The 17495-nt window shown below is 39.5% G+C and overlaps 1 protein-coding gene across 1 annotated transcript; it reads left to right on the forward strand.

Moving 5' to 3' along the window:
- The first annotated feature begins 10304 nt into the window (after positions 1 to 10304).
- LOC143888175 (copper transport protein ATX1-like) lies at positions 10305 to 14204 on the forward strand. The gene is made up of 3 exons (XM_077392517.1): positions 10305 to 10484; positions 13481 to 13556; positions 13844 to 14204. The coding sequence occupies exons 1-3, from the start codon at positions 10392 to 10394 to the stop codon at positions 14089 to 14091; spliced, it is 417 nt and encodes a 138-aa protein (XP_077248632.1). The 5' UTR covers positions 10305 to 10391; the 3' UTR covers positions 14092 to 14204.
- Positions 14205 to 17495: the final 3291 nt, after the last annotated feature.

Consider the following 17495-nt stretch of genomic DNA (forward strand, 5'->3'; position numbering starts at 1 on the left):
ACCCCAAGATTCAAGCTTAGGATCTAAAAGAATAGGGCAATGATCGGACACCGAGTGAATCAGGGATCTTTGATACACATCAGGAACCAGATTCGACCAACCGGGACATATAAGAAACCGATCAATCCTACTCTGACTCTCGCCTCTATTCCAAATTATTTATGATTGACAAGGGTGGCAATAGAGTGAATAAAGGGATGAAAATTCGTTCACTAGTTATTTATGATTGACAAGGGTGCTTGGGAATTAAAATTTTGGAGGGTGTAGCCAAGTTTAGGCAAGTGGAAACCCGAGTGCCACATCTGTTAATAGAAATGATAGCTCGACTCAATAAATATGAAAAGGGACGTTTGTGGTGAGAAACGAATGGGGCGTTTTGGATCACACTCACCATCATGTTCGATGTAAACATTTAATGGCTTTGTTTTAAGCGATTAGCAAACGTTGAAAAAATAGCTTTCGAAGGCAAAATAATTTTAGGAAAAACTTTTCATGGCCCAAATGTGGCTGTTGGAAAAGTAGGAATTGCTATCAAAGAGTATATGAGAGGAGAGAAATGGGGATTAATCTAGCAACAGTCAATAGTGAATACCAGTATTGGAAATATCATCACACTTTAGATAGTTGTATTCTTTTTTTGAGGCAGCTCGATAGTCGTATTCAGGTGCAAAAATAACACGACATATTTGTCCACAAATCAGTTAACGTAAATCTATAAGTCTATCCTTCCTACACTAACTATGATACCTCCATTGTGTCTTCCTGTGCGGAGTGAGCAACAATTTAGTCGTTTTCCTTGAACCATCCTCCAGTGGTCTTCCTATGGTATGAAGAAAGAGTCTTTTTAAACAAATGACTCATGCGAATTAATTTTAAAAACAAAAAAAAAAATGACTCATGGAAATTGACATTAAACGGCACAAGAGCATCAGAAACTCTGTTTGTGTTGTGGGGTCCAGCCCCATGGTGTAGGCCCCACATCACACACACACACGAATACAATTTAGAATAGAAAAGTTGGTTTCCTAATTAATAAAAAGAAAGTGCCGTGAGATGTGTGGTGTGTGTGACGTGAGTCACCAAAACGTTAAAAAAAAGAAAAAAAACGAGTAGAGAATAGAAAGAGAGAAAAAATAAGAAAAGAGAGAGGGAAGAGAAGAAAAAGAAAAAGAAAACAAGGGTCTTTCTTGGGTGCTCTTTTGGAGGTTTTGTAGGGAATCAAAACCTAGTTTTCGGAGTGTTTCTTCTTGAAGATTTTCACCGTGCCGTTGGTTCCTCTCGTTGCACGCAGACTTCGTTAGGATTTGGGCTTCTTCGACTTGAAGATCGAAGTGGTTAATTTTTTGTGAGAAAGTGGGTTTCGTTGTTTGCAACGAGGTAACCTTTTATCTCTCTTATTTCTTGATGGTCTCAAGTTTCAGGTGAGAACTTGATAAAGAGACGTTGTATTACTTATTTGATTAGTGGATATTTCGTCGGTTTCGCCCTGTGGTTTTTCCCTCTTCACCATTAGAGGGTTTTCCACATAAATCTTTGTGTTCTCTTGTGTGATTGCTCTCTTATTGGTTTGGTTTCTTTAATCCACATATTTATTTGCTTCATAATTTAAGTGGGTTTTCTTCGGCGAAAAACCCAACAGTTTGAACATAGGTAATGGACTACAAATAACCTCAAAGCAGAGGACAAATCTAAGAACCTTCATCTACTAGCGGCAGGACCACTGTTTTATTTTGAGATAACTTTTTACTATCAGACAGACTCATCTAACCAAATTCCCATACCAAAAATGCACCTTATCGTATAGTTGCAAATTTTAATTACGAAACGTGTGCTTACGCACACCGAAAGTGCAAGCAACGTTTTTACTTTGTTTCTCAAGTGCAAGGTGTTTCTTGCTTTGGGTTCTAAGAAAGCAAACAAAGCCATGGAGTTGTCCATAGGTTCTAGATGTCAAAGGCTCAAAGATGACCATCTGCCAGCCAGGCAATGACTGGCCATCTGCGGGGTAGGAGCTACCAAGCTCATCAGACCCACGAGAATAACCGCCAAGCATGTAAGAAGTCGCTACTGGTTGGTCACGTACTCCATAATATAGTTGACAGGGTTGCCTCTCTCATCCGCATGGTACTCTCACTACATTGGGAGAACTTGAGATGATAGAAATATTTGGATCTTAAACGCCTCCGGATCTGGATCTTTCAGTCAAATCATTTTACACTCTATCTTGCTTCTTCCTCCCCTCCCTCGCAGCTTTCAAAAGTTTGGACTATCCCAGCTCCTCCTAGAGTTCAGGTGATTGGCCATGCCAATACAAGATTCAGACTATACTATAGATCACCTCCGCTACTGCCCCATGATTATTGTCAGCCACTATGCCCTATGTCTGGGGGCAGGTAAGACAGTGGACCACATGCTTATTCATTGTAGGTACGCTAGAGAAATATGGACCATAATTCTGGATTTTTTCAGGGACTCATGGGTTTTCCTAGCACACATTTGGTTTTATGTGTCATGGCCCCAGCAAGGGAGGCGTTATGGAAGCTTGCATTATTGGCCTTTATCTAGGTCCTTTGGAAGGAGAAAAATGCTCGCACATTTAAGAACGTATCTAAAAGTGCTTCGTCTTCTTTTTTGAGGATCATAGGTTTTGTTATCCCATGGGCTAAAGTCCTCCCGACTTTAGTTTGTACTCAGCCACAGATATTAGATGTTGCTGGAAAGAGATTTTTCTAAGCAAGGAGAATAAGAGAAGATAGTTGCTCCTAGATTTGAAGCCCTCTGACCCGGGTTGGGTGAAATTAAATTTTGATGGTTCTAGTCCGAGTGGTATTGGAGGTGTTCTTAGAGATGAAAATGGATCCACTAAGTGGGCCTTTTTGTGACTGATAGGGATCAAGGACTCAAATGAGGTAGAAGTCAGAGCTATTCTTCAAGGTATTAGATTAATTGTGGATGGAGACTTTGACAACCTTTTAGTGGAGGGACATTCCCTCGATGTAATCAGATGGCTTGATAGACACTCTCCCACGCCTGGAGATTTTCAGAGTATATAGATGAGATCTTAGACCGAGTGGAGGATCACTTAAATCGGTTCCAGCACGTCAGGAGATTGGCGAACAGGAGTGTCTAGATCATCGATTGAGATTTTTGAAATTTTTACCTCCATGACTTCTTGTATAGATTTGGCTCTCTTCTCTTGTACTCTAGGATCCCTCGACTGGCTCGGTCATGTTTTTTTTATTTCTAATAAATCTCACCATTTAAAAAAAAAAGAAAAGAAAAAGAAAATCATCCAGAATTCAACCTGGACTGGGATGTTCAAGATTAAAAGCATATATAACTTCTTTTTTTTGCTGTGTTTCAAACATTTCATCACGTAAGCTTGAAAACATTATTTTCCAATCCTTTAACCACAGTTTCTCAGCTTGCTTCATGTAAATCTATTCCACCAAATCTCCATACAAGAAATTGGGTTTCACGTCCATGTATAAAGAAGTCCAAGTACACAAGGATGGGCAAAATCATGTGGACAAAAGAGAAACTTTGTGTGTGTGTATGGCGGGGGGGGGGGGGGGGGGGGGGGGGGGGGGGTGAGGTTGCTCATAACTGTTGGAAGTTATGCATAGTTTAATTTGGGTTGTATAATATTTTGGGTCATATGGTGTATCTCCCTATTATTTTATCCAAAGGAATTCGTACAGAACATTGATTTCACCATTTCAGATCACAACTGATACACGGTTTTGGGAGGAAAGGGGGTTCAGTTACACCTTGGCTGCATATATAGTAATGGAAGTGGATGAATTGGAGTCTAGTAGTGATGGTTCGCTTGCAAGGCTCATCACTAGCATTGGAAGTCATAGAAAGGGGGGAAGAGGAAACATGCAATGCCGGAGAGACAACATTTGTCATTTGGGGGCTTTCCTACTCTCATCAAGTTAATTTTTCTAAGGCTTGGATACTCTCACCAAGTCAATTTTTTCTTATTTACCTATATTTTACAACTATCACCAAGATTCCAGGAATAATGACATAACTACCAACAAATCAATTGAGAAGAGGGGAGAAATTTCCTTAGATACTCTCACCAAGTCAATTTTTTCTTATTTACATATATTTTACAACTATCATCAAGATTCCAGGAATAATGACATAACTACCAACATATCAATTGAGAAGAGGTGAGAAATTTCTAAGAGAAGTAGAAGTTTGGGGATCGGAAACTTCAGAAACAGAGATGAGGCCATTTTCAGAAAATGAGTCTACTGTTTTGGAAAGAGAAAGTAGATCTTCGGTGGAAGATGACTGGACAGAAATAAGTATGGGAATCTGAGGTGGGAGGTAATGTTAGGTATTGATATGTTAGTAAGGTTGTGGATGAGTTTAAGAATGGTGTTCAGCATAAATGTAGTCAGGGATTAGAGGAATAGGTCTTCTTGTGTGTGTGCTCTGGCCGAATGGATTTATATTGAGATGCCGAATCCCGTGATTTAGTCTACAAAGTGGAATAAGATTTCTAATGCAGGTATTGGATAGAGATTATTTGACAACACAGTTACCAAGATAAACACGAATACTTGTAAATCAAAAGATTATCTTATCATTAAAAAAAAAAGAGAATATTTCTCTCATCACAAACCAATCGAGATGTGAGATAGATTTCCTAGATTATTCCACATCTCACTATCTTGCCAGGTGCATTTTTTTTCTGTCGCTTGTTTTCTGTTTCTGCTGCCTTTCTGCTTCAATGACGTCATCCCCTACCACCCCAACTACTGCTGTGAAGGATACCACTTCCGAGTCTCAATTGGCAACCCTAAGGAAATCAAAGGACAACACATGACATGTAAGGAGTGCACGAGAGAGGAAAGGAACACACAGCCAAGTCGCTGCCGGAGAGGAGGATGAATTCAATTGTTAAAGATCCCAGGGCACAGGATTCTCTGATACGATAAGAAATTGGAATTGGGTCGAGATGTTTTTGTGTTAATTGTATTCAAAGTTGACATGGGAAAGAGATGAGACTCACATGCATCGGTTTAAAGCCTATTCACTTCACTTATAATTGATGCCATCAAACGTATTTGTTATGTCAAGCCAGCCGTATAGCTTCGAAGGATCTTATGGGATTTGAATGATAAAAGTTCTACCGGCTGAACCTACTACACTTCTGCCCGTCGAAATAACTGCTGGTAACTCCATCCCATCACCAAACCTGCAGCATTTGCTCTCCTTTTCTTTTTTCTTTTTTTTTTTAAATGGTAGCATTTCCTCTCCATTAAACATGATAAGAACAATTAACTACTATGGAAATTTCAGTTCCTCCTATACTTCATTCCTATGGCCTTTCTCGGATTCGTTAATGGTTCTTTTCCCTAGCAAGATGAGTTCCTTCCCCCAACAGAGGACCATCTTTGACGGTGCCATTGCCCAAGTAATCAGGCTTAACACCCCGAAAGGGTTTGCCTTGGAGAATGTTTCACCTCACAATATCAAGCTTAGATTTTGCAGTTACAACTTCAGCTTCAAACCCTAAAAAAAAGGAACCCTCTCAATCATGGATTAAGTTTAAAAGGCTAAGAATTGTTGATACCTCAGCTCTCGTAGCCCGACCAATATCAGATTTTGATTTCCTTCTTTATCTACATGGAGTATTAGGGCCATTAGGCCCCGAGTATGATGCATTTGTTACTTTAATCACTACCATCCCAGATCGTCCTTCCACTGAGGATCTTTATGGATTTCCCTTGAGTAAAGAGTTTCATTCTGAGCAACAAAGCTCTGTTATAGACTTATAGTTGATGGGCACCCAGAAGCCAACCTCACCACCAAACCATGGAATACTAGCTATAACAATCTAACTAGAAATCAACCTCCTAAGTCCTAATAATAACCAAGGGTGTGGACTAGGTTGGGCCGTGGATCCTCTTCTTCATCCCACACTCAATTTGGAGTTCCAACAAGTAATCCTTCGCACCTGAACTTCCAAGTCTGCAACTGCATTGGATACACCATGTAGCCGTGCTATCAGCACTTCAATCATGTATATCAGAGTGAGATGTCGTCATCACAATTACAGGCAATGTATGCTGCTCCTTCATTGGTTGCTGATACCAACTGGTACCAAGATTTTGGTGCTACCAACCACATCACAATCGATCTAAACAATTTGGGCTATCATTCTGAATATTATGGACTTGATCAAATTCGGGTCAGCAACGTATAGATGTAGGCATCTCTCATATTGGCTCTTGATGTGGATTTGGGGTTCGCATATTACTTTTCTGGTAAAAGGGAAGGCGTACCAGGCTTCATTAAAAAATATAGAGATGATAGAAGAGTAGAGACATAAGAACAAGAAAAGAGATCAAGATCAAGATCAAGAAAGATAAAAGATTGGGTAGAAAGGAGAATGGTTTATTAACCCAATTGGGAAGGGTTAAAAAGGAAAGGGAGAAAATGAGGTAAAATAGAGAGGGGGCTTGAAATAAAAAGAAGAGAAATGGAATTTACTAAAGATAATGATGCCTACCATTCAGAAAAAAAATGATGTCTACCGTGAGCTTTGCCCTTCTAAATTATTTGTGAAAGATAAAGAGTCAAAGAAGATACTCTATACGGCCCGAGTAGAAATGGCCTCTATGCACTTGCAACAGGTGTTTCTCCAACGAATAAAGTTAGTGGTGTGAAAGCTTTCATAGGAGAATTTGTCTCATCCGAAATCTGGCATCCTCGGTAGGGCCGCCCATCACCTCGGATCATTAATGAAGTCTTAGTAGAGAATAATTTGCCAGTGGCCAAATCTATGTTTAGCTCATTTTGTGCCACTCCAGTTCTGGAGAAGTCATCAGTTGCCCTTTTATTTTTCTCATGCAATATCATATGAAACTCTTGATTTGATTTATTTAGACATTTGAGGACCTACTCTACCATTTCCTCCCGATTTTTTTAAAATAATATTCATTTTATGGATGATTCCAGTGAGTTCACATAGCTTTTCCCGATAGTCATTCAATCTGATTTATTTCATATTTTTCTTCTATTTAAAGCACATGTTCAGAATATGCTTGGATGCAAAAACTAAATCAATTCAATCTGATGGTGCACTTGAATAGAAACATTGTGGTCTATTCTTGATTCGTCTGGTATCCAACATAGTCTCATGTCCTCATACGCAAGACCAAAACAGTGCTGCAAAGAACCACCACATGTTGAAGTTGTACTAACTTAACAACCTCTTTCATGTTCCATCTCTATATTGGGATGAAGCCTTCTCCATAGCCACATTTTTATAAATCAGCTTCCATCAAGAGTCATTGAAAATCAATCTCCTTTCGAACGGCTTTTCATGTCAAAACTGGATTATTCATTTGTTAATATACATTTGGTTGTTTGTGTTTTCCATGTCTACATCAATATAATTCATGTAAGTTACAATTCCAATCTCGAAATTGTGATTGGATATATCTATGGGCCGATATTTCCCCTTTCACCACGTGGTGTTCATGAGAGTTGCAGTGCAAGTCCCTACATCTCCACCACCAATACCCCAACCCTTTTGCCGTCATATGAATCATTCCCCCTCACTTGATATTGAAGTTGACTTCCATGTTGTAAATGACGAGTAACATAAGAGGACCTAGACGTTTCGTTTGCTCCTCCAACTCAAGATCAAGTGGCCAATGTTTTAACTAAACCTCTCAATGGATCACACTTCAAGTTTCTAAGGGACAAGCTCACAATCTACGACAAGACGGTTCACTTGGGGGGGGAGTATTAGATAGAAACATCCAGCAACATAGTTACTTAGATAAACATAAATACTTGTAAATCTATGTGTGCACATTATAGAATTTATTTAAATGGATATTTCTATCACAGACCAAAATCAAGTTGTGAGAAAGATTTCCAACAAATCTTTCACATCTCGCAGCAGGCACTGTGAAATTGTCTTCAACAGCATCTCTTCCTCGCAAGTCTCACGCCCTAGTCTCAAAAAATTGAATGTTGTGGTGAACCCCCCCCCCCCCCCCAATAGCAACCAGCAATTTCAATGGCAAAGCAAAACGAAATGGGCAAACACACGAAGACACAGAGATCTACGTGGTTCGGCTTAAAGCCTACATCCACGGAACATGGGATTGATATTTCCACAACCTTTATGTTATGGACCTAAGTTAAAAAAAACGCCCCATTTTCACTCATTAGAGAAAGAAGAAGAAGAAAAAAAACAGAGAAGGTGTGACCTGAAATCAGAGTCGGATTCTCCTCCCATTATTTGCGCCCTTGGGCTCTCCGTTTGGCGAGCGAGTGGTGCCCTTCCATTCACGTGTAGCAGAATCGATAACCGGATCCGGGTCGGATATGAAAGGGATAATCCGGACGCAGTAACGAGAGGAAAACCTCGTCGTTGTATTTCCCAATTTTGGTCAAGGGGTCCGGTTTAGTCGGCCACGGACTACCTGGGCAGTCCATTTAAGTAGCTTCACTAGTGGGTCCCGCCTTTAATAGATCTAAACCATCCATTTCATAGAGTTTACTTTGGATCAATTACGGCCCAGGCGAATCATCCAATACCGGTGTTTTGAGTAATGCTAAACTAATGGGCGCCTTTGCAAAAAGACAGGTACAAGTGCGCATCCATTGGACCATCTCTCCAAAGTGCATTTGGCACATAATAAATGCACAGTAGTCTGCAATGGGTGCGCCCTTGTGGCTGGGTTTTTTGAAAGAGCATCCTTCAGTTTATCATTTCTCGTATTTTTTGTCATAGACTATGGACGGGACTGTACCCGTAGGCAACTGTTCACATTCAACGATGATATGATACACATTGTTGATGTTAGGATTTCATGATCGGCGTGATTTTTGGGGCATATCATGTCAGATCCAAATCAAAGGCCGTTCAATGGGTGGATACTTGATACGAATTGAAGGTGCTACAACGCCATATTGAGCATCCTTCATTATATTACAAGTAGGTTGTTAAGGCATTACTCTATTATTACAAGAATGTGCCGTGAGTGCAAAAAAAATTGATTTTCCTAAAGGGTTGGCTTATGTTGTGGCCAGAACCCATTTATTTCGATCCATTGTTTGGTCGTTTCTCTCGATCTCCCTAGCATTACTCATTTCGTATACCTCGTGTGTCCCTATGGAATTTCCAGAGAGCAAATGCGAAGGAGGTTGCCCCACGCCCTTGACTCTATAAAGTGTGCCCACACAAATATGATTTTAATGATTTTTCTTGAAATCTAAACATTTTAAACTTGGAAGATATGATTAATACATTGCTTGTTTTGGATGTTGGGAATTGAATTAAGAGTCCATAGCTGATTTGTTCCATTTAATCATCATTCCCCTTCCAACCCACCCACCCACGCGCGCACACGCACACGCACACACACACGCACACACACACACACACGAGGATCATATCTCAATTGGAAGGCAATTTTCATAGGCTCAAGCCTGCTTCACTTACCCAAAAAATGGTGAATGCGTAGTGAAGAACAGGACTTGGGAATTTCAGCATACATTGTCTAGGTTGTAGGGTTTTCCTTCGTATAGAACATAATCTCACATGTGATGAGGACACTATCGTTTGACAGGTCTTGGATTACAGTCAAGATCTTTGATTAAAGGAAATTACAAGATATTAAGCTCTTATTACGGTCCTAATGTTATTTACTAATTACAATGACTTTCTACATCAGTGACCATCCAAGCCTCCAAGCTGTAGATATTTTGATAGCAATAGAGGTTTTGGAATGGCAACATTCCAATCGCTTGACTTGGAACTGTCCATGTTTGGATTTTAATGTTGCCCAATCAATGAAGAGGAGAAGAAAGATTTTGTTCTCGGTTGTATCCTTTGTCTTTGGGGTGGCACTCAATCTCCAAAAAGGAACAACAATATCGTTGCCTCGTTGGTATATCTCCCAAGATATTATCTTTTAACAGGATATTGGTCAGCCTGACACACCTAAAATATTTAAGCAGCAATTCAGGAAGGCTACTGATATTTGCACTACCCTGCTTTGATAATTACACAAACTCATCTTGTCTTGTATTATTTAAACAGCTATCAAAAGTTGTTACAGTTCCCAAAAAGCTCTCACAAGCACATTAAAAATAAAAGCGAGCTGAGTTTGTGCTATTAGTAAAACATGGTAGCACCACTATCAGTAGTCTTTGTGTATCCACATAACAACATCTTTTTGTGGGACCAATGCCCGCACACCCACTCACCCACCTTATCTCCAAAACAGAGAACGAGAAGCAATTTTGCAGTCCACCCAATCCAACCTTCCAAGTTAAGAAAGTTATTCGGTGGCTGTACTAACCCAACTAGCCAATATTCTTTTTCTACTTGTATATATAGTTATTATATGCCCATCACAGGCAGTATGTTTCTCCAAGATACAAGCTTGGGTACAAGTCAGTTAGGGTCTTCTATATTCGTAGCTTCTTCAATGGCGGAGGTGAGACCCCACTTGAGTTTTCTGTTTGAGAGTTCTTCTTTGTAGTCCCTTCAACTTCGTTTGTTTTTTTATTCATTCTTTTGTTTTTTTATTGATACATTTTTTCATAGAGATGGTCTCTTTTGTTTAAGGTTTTTATCTTATTAGTTACAGGTTCCTGCAATAGATAGCCCATTACAAAGTACCTATTTAACATGTACAAGAATATTTTAGAAAATGAATAGTTTGGGGTTTAGATATATGTTTCATATATTGATGGTAAATGATGCAATAGCTTTGCCAAAGATGATGGATTAATGAAAGTGGAGTATTGATCACTGTTATGATCTTATTTATTTCATTGTTTTAGGGTGATGATTTTTTCACCCCTATAGGATGCTGCGCCCCCTTTTAACATGATTTGACGTAAAAAGGGTTCAAGTCTGCCCACAGTTCACATTAAAAGGTGATCGCATTATCCTACAGGGCGAAAAAATAATCTCCCTTGTTTTATCTTGAATCCTTCTACTCAACTCAACTCAACTAAGCCTTTTATCTTGAATCCTTCTGCTTTTTAAATTATGATTAAAAAGTAATGATGGGTATGTGGACACTATTTGTTAGAACTCCTTCATTTCTTCATCATTTATTGAAATTTGAATAGCCTTACTAGTATTCATGGCATGTTCATAGGATTTTTCTTTTCCTCCTGCCATGTATAGGGTGTAGGAAGGTAGGAACGGTGTCAACGCACCTTGAGTTAATGGTTTCCTATTCAAGCTCTCCTTCCATTCAGGAAAATATCTTGCTGTAAGCTATTTGATTGACTATATAATGCAAATTGATCTAATGTAATTATGTAAATTGATTGACTAATTACTAATTACCTTGATTGATCTGCCCAAAACAAGAGCAGCTCAATCTTTATATATTCCAACTCTGCAGCCTTTGAAGGCAAGCAGCATCCTATCCATCTTGGACTTCCTCTCTTGCTATTCCCCTTACATTTTACAGGTTGCCATTGTACCTTATTTGGAAATAAGATTATTCTAATTTAATCTTATTTGCAAATAGGACATTAAGTCCTCTTTATAATATTCTAATTTAATCTTATTTGCAAATATGTCATTAAGGCCTCTTTACAAGACATTAACTGTACGCATCTTTCCATGCCACTATAATTTGTTCTTTTTGCAAATAAGATTAATTTAAGGGAAGTGATATTTACGCCCCTTTTGATCACCAGGGACACCCAACGTCAGTGTATCAATGGCAAAAAGGGAGATGATGCACTTTATGTCAAAAAGATCCAGTGGCTTTGATTGCAAAGTACACTGGCAAATGGGTGTCCCTGGTGATGAAAGGGGCGTAAATATCATTTCCCTTAATTTAATCCTATTTGGAAATGGGATAGTAAGGCTTCCTTGGAAGCCATTATCTATATCATCTCTAAGGCCATTATAACCCTTATTTGCAGATAATCATATTTAACTTCGAAACCATTTTCATATAAGATCATGCATAAAAAAATTTAGTGGTATCCGAAAATGCCCTAAGTGAAACCCCTGAGGTCTTTACGAGCAGCGAACAGAGGAAATTGTTCATTTTTCTTTATTTTTGAATAAATATTCTTGTTATAATGAGCAAATTCCTAAATTGAAAATAAAGAGGCACTATTAGACTATTAGTAGTGCTGATGTTAGCATGTTAGAATATTCGATATTTTCATTACTTTCCAATAGATTAATGGTCATTGGACAGTAAAAGAGCTAAGCTTGGGGAAAAGGCTAAACTCTGCATATACATTGCAAAGATTGCTTAGTTGCAAAGATTCTCTAGGAGATCTGCCTTTCTCTTTAATAAGGTTATTGCTCTCATTGTTTCTTGGGTGAGGATCATTCCTAGTTTTGCATTTGTGTCGGCATTTGATCTTTGGTATGGGTGGACTGTGATTTGCAATGGGGCTAGGGAAGCCACATCGGTGGATCAGGTTTGTGAACCTCCGATGCAAGGTTCGTTGAAATTAAATTTTGATGGTTCAAGTTTCTGAAATCCGGGACCGTCCGGTATCAGAGGTGTGCTAAGAGATAATCTTGGAAAAGTCATATGAGCTTACTCGGGTCCTATTGGGATTTCAGATGCAAATGAGGCTGAGGTACGAGCCATTCATTATGGTATAAAGCTATTAGCAAATGATGACATTGCTAAAGTTGAAATCGAAGGTGACTCGAAGAATGTGATTAGATGGATTAGTGGATGTCATTCAATTCCATGGAGATTTGCTGAATGGTTTGATGAAATTCAAGATATCATCGGTGACTCTCATATTCAAGCCTATCATGTGAGAAGATCCGCTAATGGTAGTGCAGACAAATTAGCCAAGGATGGGGTATCTAAGGATAGTATCGAGAAATTTGATTTCCTTCCTCCTTGATGTTTTGTGTTTTGGAGTTTGTAATTCCCTCTTGTACACTTTCTTGGGCCCCTGACCCCTTTTATATATATTATACTTACCTTTCAAAAAAAAGAAAAGATTCCTTAGTTACAAAAGCAGAATATCACTATTGGGAAGCAGAATAGTTGTTAATTAAGTTTCCGGGTCATGTTTTCAACTATAGAAGTTAGTTGATGTGTGAATAGAAAGCACATTAAATTCAAAGAGGGCCCCATATGATCATCTTCGGATTCATAACAATATGATTACTGGAGCTATTATCCTATTTAATGAACCTGTTTTACAGATTCAGTGCAACCTTACTTGCGGATGCAAATGACCATTTTATGTCATCTGGCATTTACATCATTCAGAACTTTGGAAAAAACTAAAACCTAGCTCTGTTTCATTGAGATTTTAAATTGTATGACATTATTCTTGTTTTTTGCATATGGCTTTGATAATCTTAAAAACTGTATGCAGATAGAAGTTTATAGATATTTTATTTTTTATATTAATTGTTTACAATTATTAATACTTCGTTTTAAATTAGACCTTGATATCTTGGAAACTCTGCTTGCAGACTGTGGTGCTCAAGGTTGGAATGTCCTGTGAAGGCTGTGCTGGGGCTGTGAAGAGGGCCCTCACCAAGATGGAAGGTATAGTTGTCCATCCCAATGTTATAACTAGCATAGCTACCAATCTAGTAACTACATTGAGAACATTTTTGAGAAAAAACATATGGAACACTGATATTGATATTCGAAAGATCATCATTCTTATCTCTAGCATATCATTGCCGTGATCATTATATTAAGTACAGCTGATGGCTAAATTGTGGCATGTAGCACTGATAGAATTGTCTAATGACTGTATTAGACAATAGATAGTGATCATCAGTTTGAGCAACCATATCATCACCCAAATGTTCCTCTGCCTTTTTCAGGTGTGGAGTCATTTGATGTGGATATGAAGGAGCAGAAGGTGACAGTGAAAGGCAATGTGCAGCCTGATGCAGTACTACAGGCTGTGTCAAAGACTGGAAAGAAGACCTTATTTTGGGAAGCGGAAGTAAAGGCAACAGAGGTGAAGGAAGCAGAGGTGGAGGTAACAGAGGTGAGGGAAGCAGAAGCAAAGGCAACAGAAGTGAAGGAAGCAGAAGGAAAGACTGAAGAAGTGAAGAATGTGGTTTAGTGATTTGTATTTTCCCATTGCTTTCTTCTTTTAGTCTGTTCGATTTTTTATGAGAATTGGAAGTCTTTCAAAGGGTAATTAATAACAATGCATGATGGCAGAGATTAACTCTATATGTATTGTGCCATCATAAAGCAAAGCGCTCCCCTAATTAAATTCTGGAACATGATGGGTTTTCAAATTGGTCATCTCATGCGTCTAAATGACTGAAATTCATTTGCTCCGCCTCAATTCACATTTGCTTTAAAAAAATGTCGACCAAAATGTTGTTACCGTACCAAACAAATTTGTTGCCATTATATTGGCCCAAGCCTAATACCCTGTCTGTTTTGGATTTTGAGAACCGATTATGAGTCCAAAACTGATTATTGGACTAAAAATTGAACGTAAATTTGAGTCCTTAGGCTGATCTTATTCCGTTCGAGCCTTCGAGGGATCGGTAGCTGCTTGCTTGGGCATGGAAGCTCGGATCGGCCTAGTCGAAGACTTGGCGAAAATTTCAAATTGTGGCGAGAATATTTTTTTTTTTTGAAGAAGGCAACAGAATATATATTTATATGTATGAGTAAGCAGAACCGAGATGGTCCTTGCGGAACAATGAGCAAAGAAAATAGCAAGACAATAAGTCAAGGGAGGAGATAGTCAAAACACTCCAATTCGGCCCGAGAAACTCCACTCTTAGCCAGAGAGTCGGCTGCCACATTGGCCGATCTCCGGACATGCTGAAAGACCATGAAGTAACCCTTTCCTCTATCCTCTATCTCCTCAAAGAAAGGCACAAATCGCCAAGGGGGAGAAGCGACTCCCGAAAGCCAGCGAATAACATTTACGGAATCGCCTTCGACTATCAGACTGTCGCACTCCAAGCGAGGCAAGGAGAGGATCCCACTGTGAACGGCTCTAACCTCCGCCTCAGACGAGTCGGCAAATCCAATAGGCCCCGAATAGGCCCAAATGACTTCCCCTTTGTGATTCCGACATAACTCCCCCACTCCAGCCGATCCGGGGTTACCTATAGAGGAACCGTCAAAATTAAGCTTCAGAGACCCCGGCGGCGGGGGGGACCAGGAGAATATGAAACCCCAGACCACGCATGGAAGTCGAAGCGTTGCATTTAACGTTATTAATGACAGATGTTATGCCATTTACAAGGGGAATGGCGGGGCGCCGTTTCGTAGACCAATACCCTAATGCCACGTGTCGAAATTTGAAGGCAGTAGGACCAATTTAACTTATTAGTCCTATATGCATGCTTGAGTGACACAGGGTAGGCCAAGAGGGTGTGAGCTTCCCAAGTCGGCCGTTATGCCATAGACCGGGGTAGAGGGTACGGGGTGGAGGGTACGCACTCCCGGGGGTAGATAGGTATGCAAATATGAAATGCAAAATGAAATGGATGCAAGCGAGTTTTGTGTACGCTTTCGTTTTGTGCAACAAGGTGCCTCGTGAGGCCTTTTTGAGTTTTGTGGTAAGCAAGCAAGTCAACAACAGATATATCAAGAGTTTTTTTTAAGGGTGATGATATTTTCACCCCCCCCCCGCATTACACATGCGCCCCCCTTATAACGTGATTGGACGTCAAAAAGCGTTAAAGTTGCCCACTTTTCACGTCAAATCACATTATAAGGGGAGAGTGCGTGTGATGCAGGGGGAGTGAAAATATCATCTCCCTTTTTTAATCCCCTTCTCCTTTTCTTTTGCTTAATTTTAGCAAAAGTAAGGCTCAAGTTCAATGGAGTTAGACAACTAGCCCCCAACAGAGTCGTAAGTTTGTGAGGCCTGCGCTGTGGCCTGATCGAGCGACGAGGAGCGATAGGACAGCTCTCGTTTCCCTCTCCCGATTCTCCTTCCACTAAGGATCTTTATGGATTTCCCTTGAGTCGAGATTCATTTTGAACAGCAGAACTCCGTTGTAGTTGATGGCCACCCAGCAGCCAACCTCACCACCAAACAGGAATACGAGCTACAACAATCTATCTACAAAGCAAACTCGTAACAATAACAATTCTCAAGAGCGTGGACTAGGCTAAGGCCTCGATGCCAAAATCCGTACCAAGCATCGGGAGAGCGTTCTAGATGAACACAACAGTTGAGGATAACTTGAGCCCAAAGAGAATGATGTTAGAAGGGCCCGGATCACAGTCGAGAGCTGAGCCGTGGACCCTAAAAAATTGTGATTTGCATACTGTGACTAATCTTCTTCAACACTGGACCGAAGTTCCTCAAGATATCTGTAACTTGTTGAGAGCATGGTTTAAATTTCGACCGAAATCCGAAAGATTTTGGTCAACACCCAAACCGAAATTGCCAATACCCATAACCATGGTTTTAAATTTCGGACCGAAATTTCGGATTTTGGTGGAAACCGAAACCGAATTTTGGCGAAATCCGGAATTTCAGACTTCACCAAATTGGAATTTTCCAAAATTTAGAGAAAATGTAATTTTATTTTTTAAATAAAGAAATGTTATCAAATTTCGGTCCGAGATTTCGAAATGAATTAAATATTGTTTTCTAATTTTTACCATATTTCGGATGTTGCCGAAATTTCGGATTTCGGTGGGGTCCGAAATAGGAACCCAAACCGAAATTTAAAACCTTGCCCATAACGGACTTAAAGGTGTATTTATCGCTTTTATGGGGATTTGAACTCTCTACTTTTGTCTTTTAGTGGACGTAGTTGATTGATGCCCTTTGTTTTTTCCAAAACGGATTCTCGTTTTCCTACCAGTGCTCTTTAGCCAAGTATTGAACGTTTTCAAACAACGAATAAAAAATTTCTAACGTTATTGTACCGTCCTCCTCCACAGTAATTGATATTGCCAGCCCACTATTCCTTTCCAAAACGCAAAGAAAGTTGGGGTTAGTAACTTAGTAACGTAGATCCACTATTCCAGCCCGCTATTTCTTTAAGTAACTTAGAGATTTCCATAGCATGATCTCTACAGATTTGAAGGCTAGGATCATCCTATGGAAATGATTTTTTTTTTTTTTTGGGCACAACCTATGTACCTTGTGACTCATCAAATGGACGCTTTGGATCATACTATGGTGTGGGTCGTACATTACTTTTTGAAAATATTGAATAGAAGGCTAGTATGAAATGATTTTTTGGGCACAACTTATTTACATTGTGGTCCATCAAATGGACGGTTTTGATCATCCTATAGTGCGGTTAAACTAGTCCTATTCATGTAGATTTTTCATAATTTGAAATCATTAGCCTTTTAGGAATTTCGAATTCAATTAAAATCCATACAACTTACATCTAAACACATACTTGAGTTCTAAATAAAATAACCCAGACCTCTCATTTGACAGCAACAGCCCACTTCAATTTGATATTAATAACCCACCACTTCAATTTAATATCTACAGCCCACTTCCATTTGATATCCACAGCC

The sequence above is a fragment of the Tasmannia lanceolata genome, unplaced genomic scaffold (genome assembly GCF_043159265.1).
Source record: "Tasmannia lanceolata isolate RefF3 unplaced genomic scaffold, GAP_Taslan_0.1 ptg000012l, whole genome shotgun sequence".
NCBI classification, from domain to species: Eukaryota; Viridiplantae; Streptophyta; class Magnoliopsida; order Canellales; family Winteraceae; genus Tasmannia; species Tasmannia lanceolata.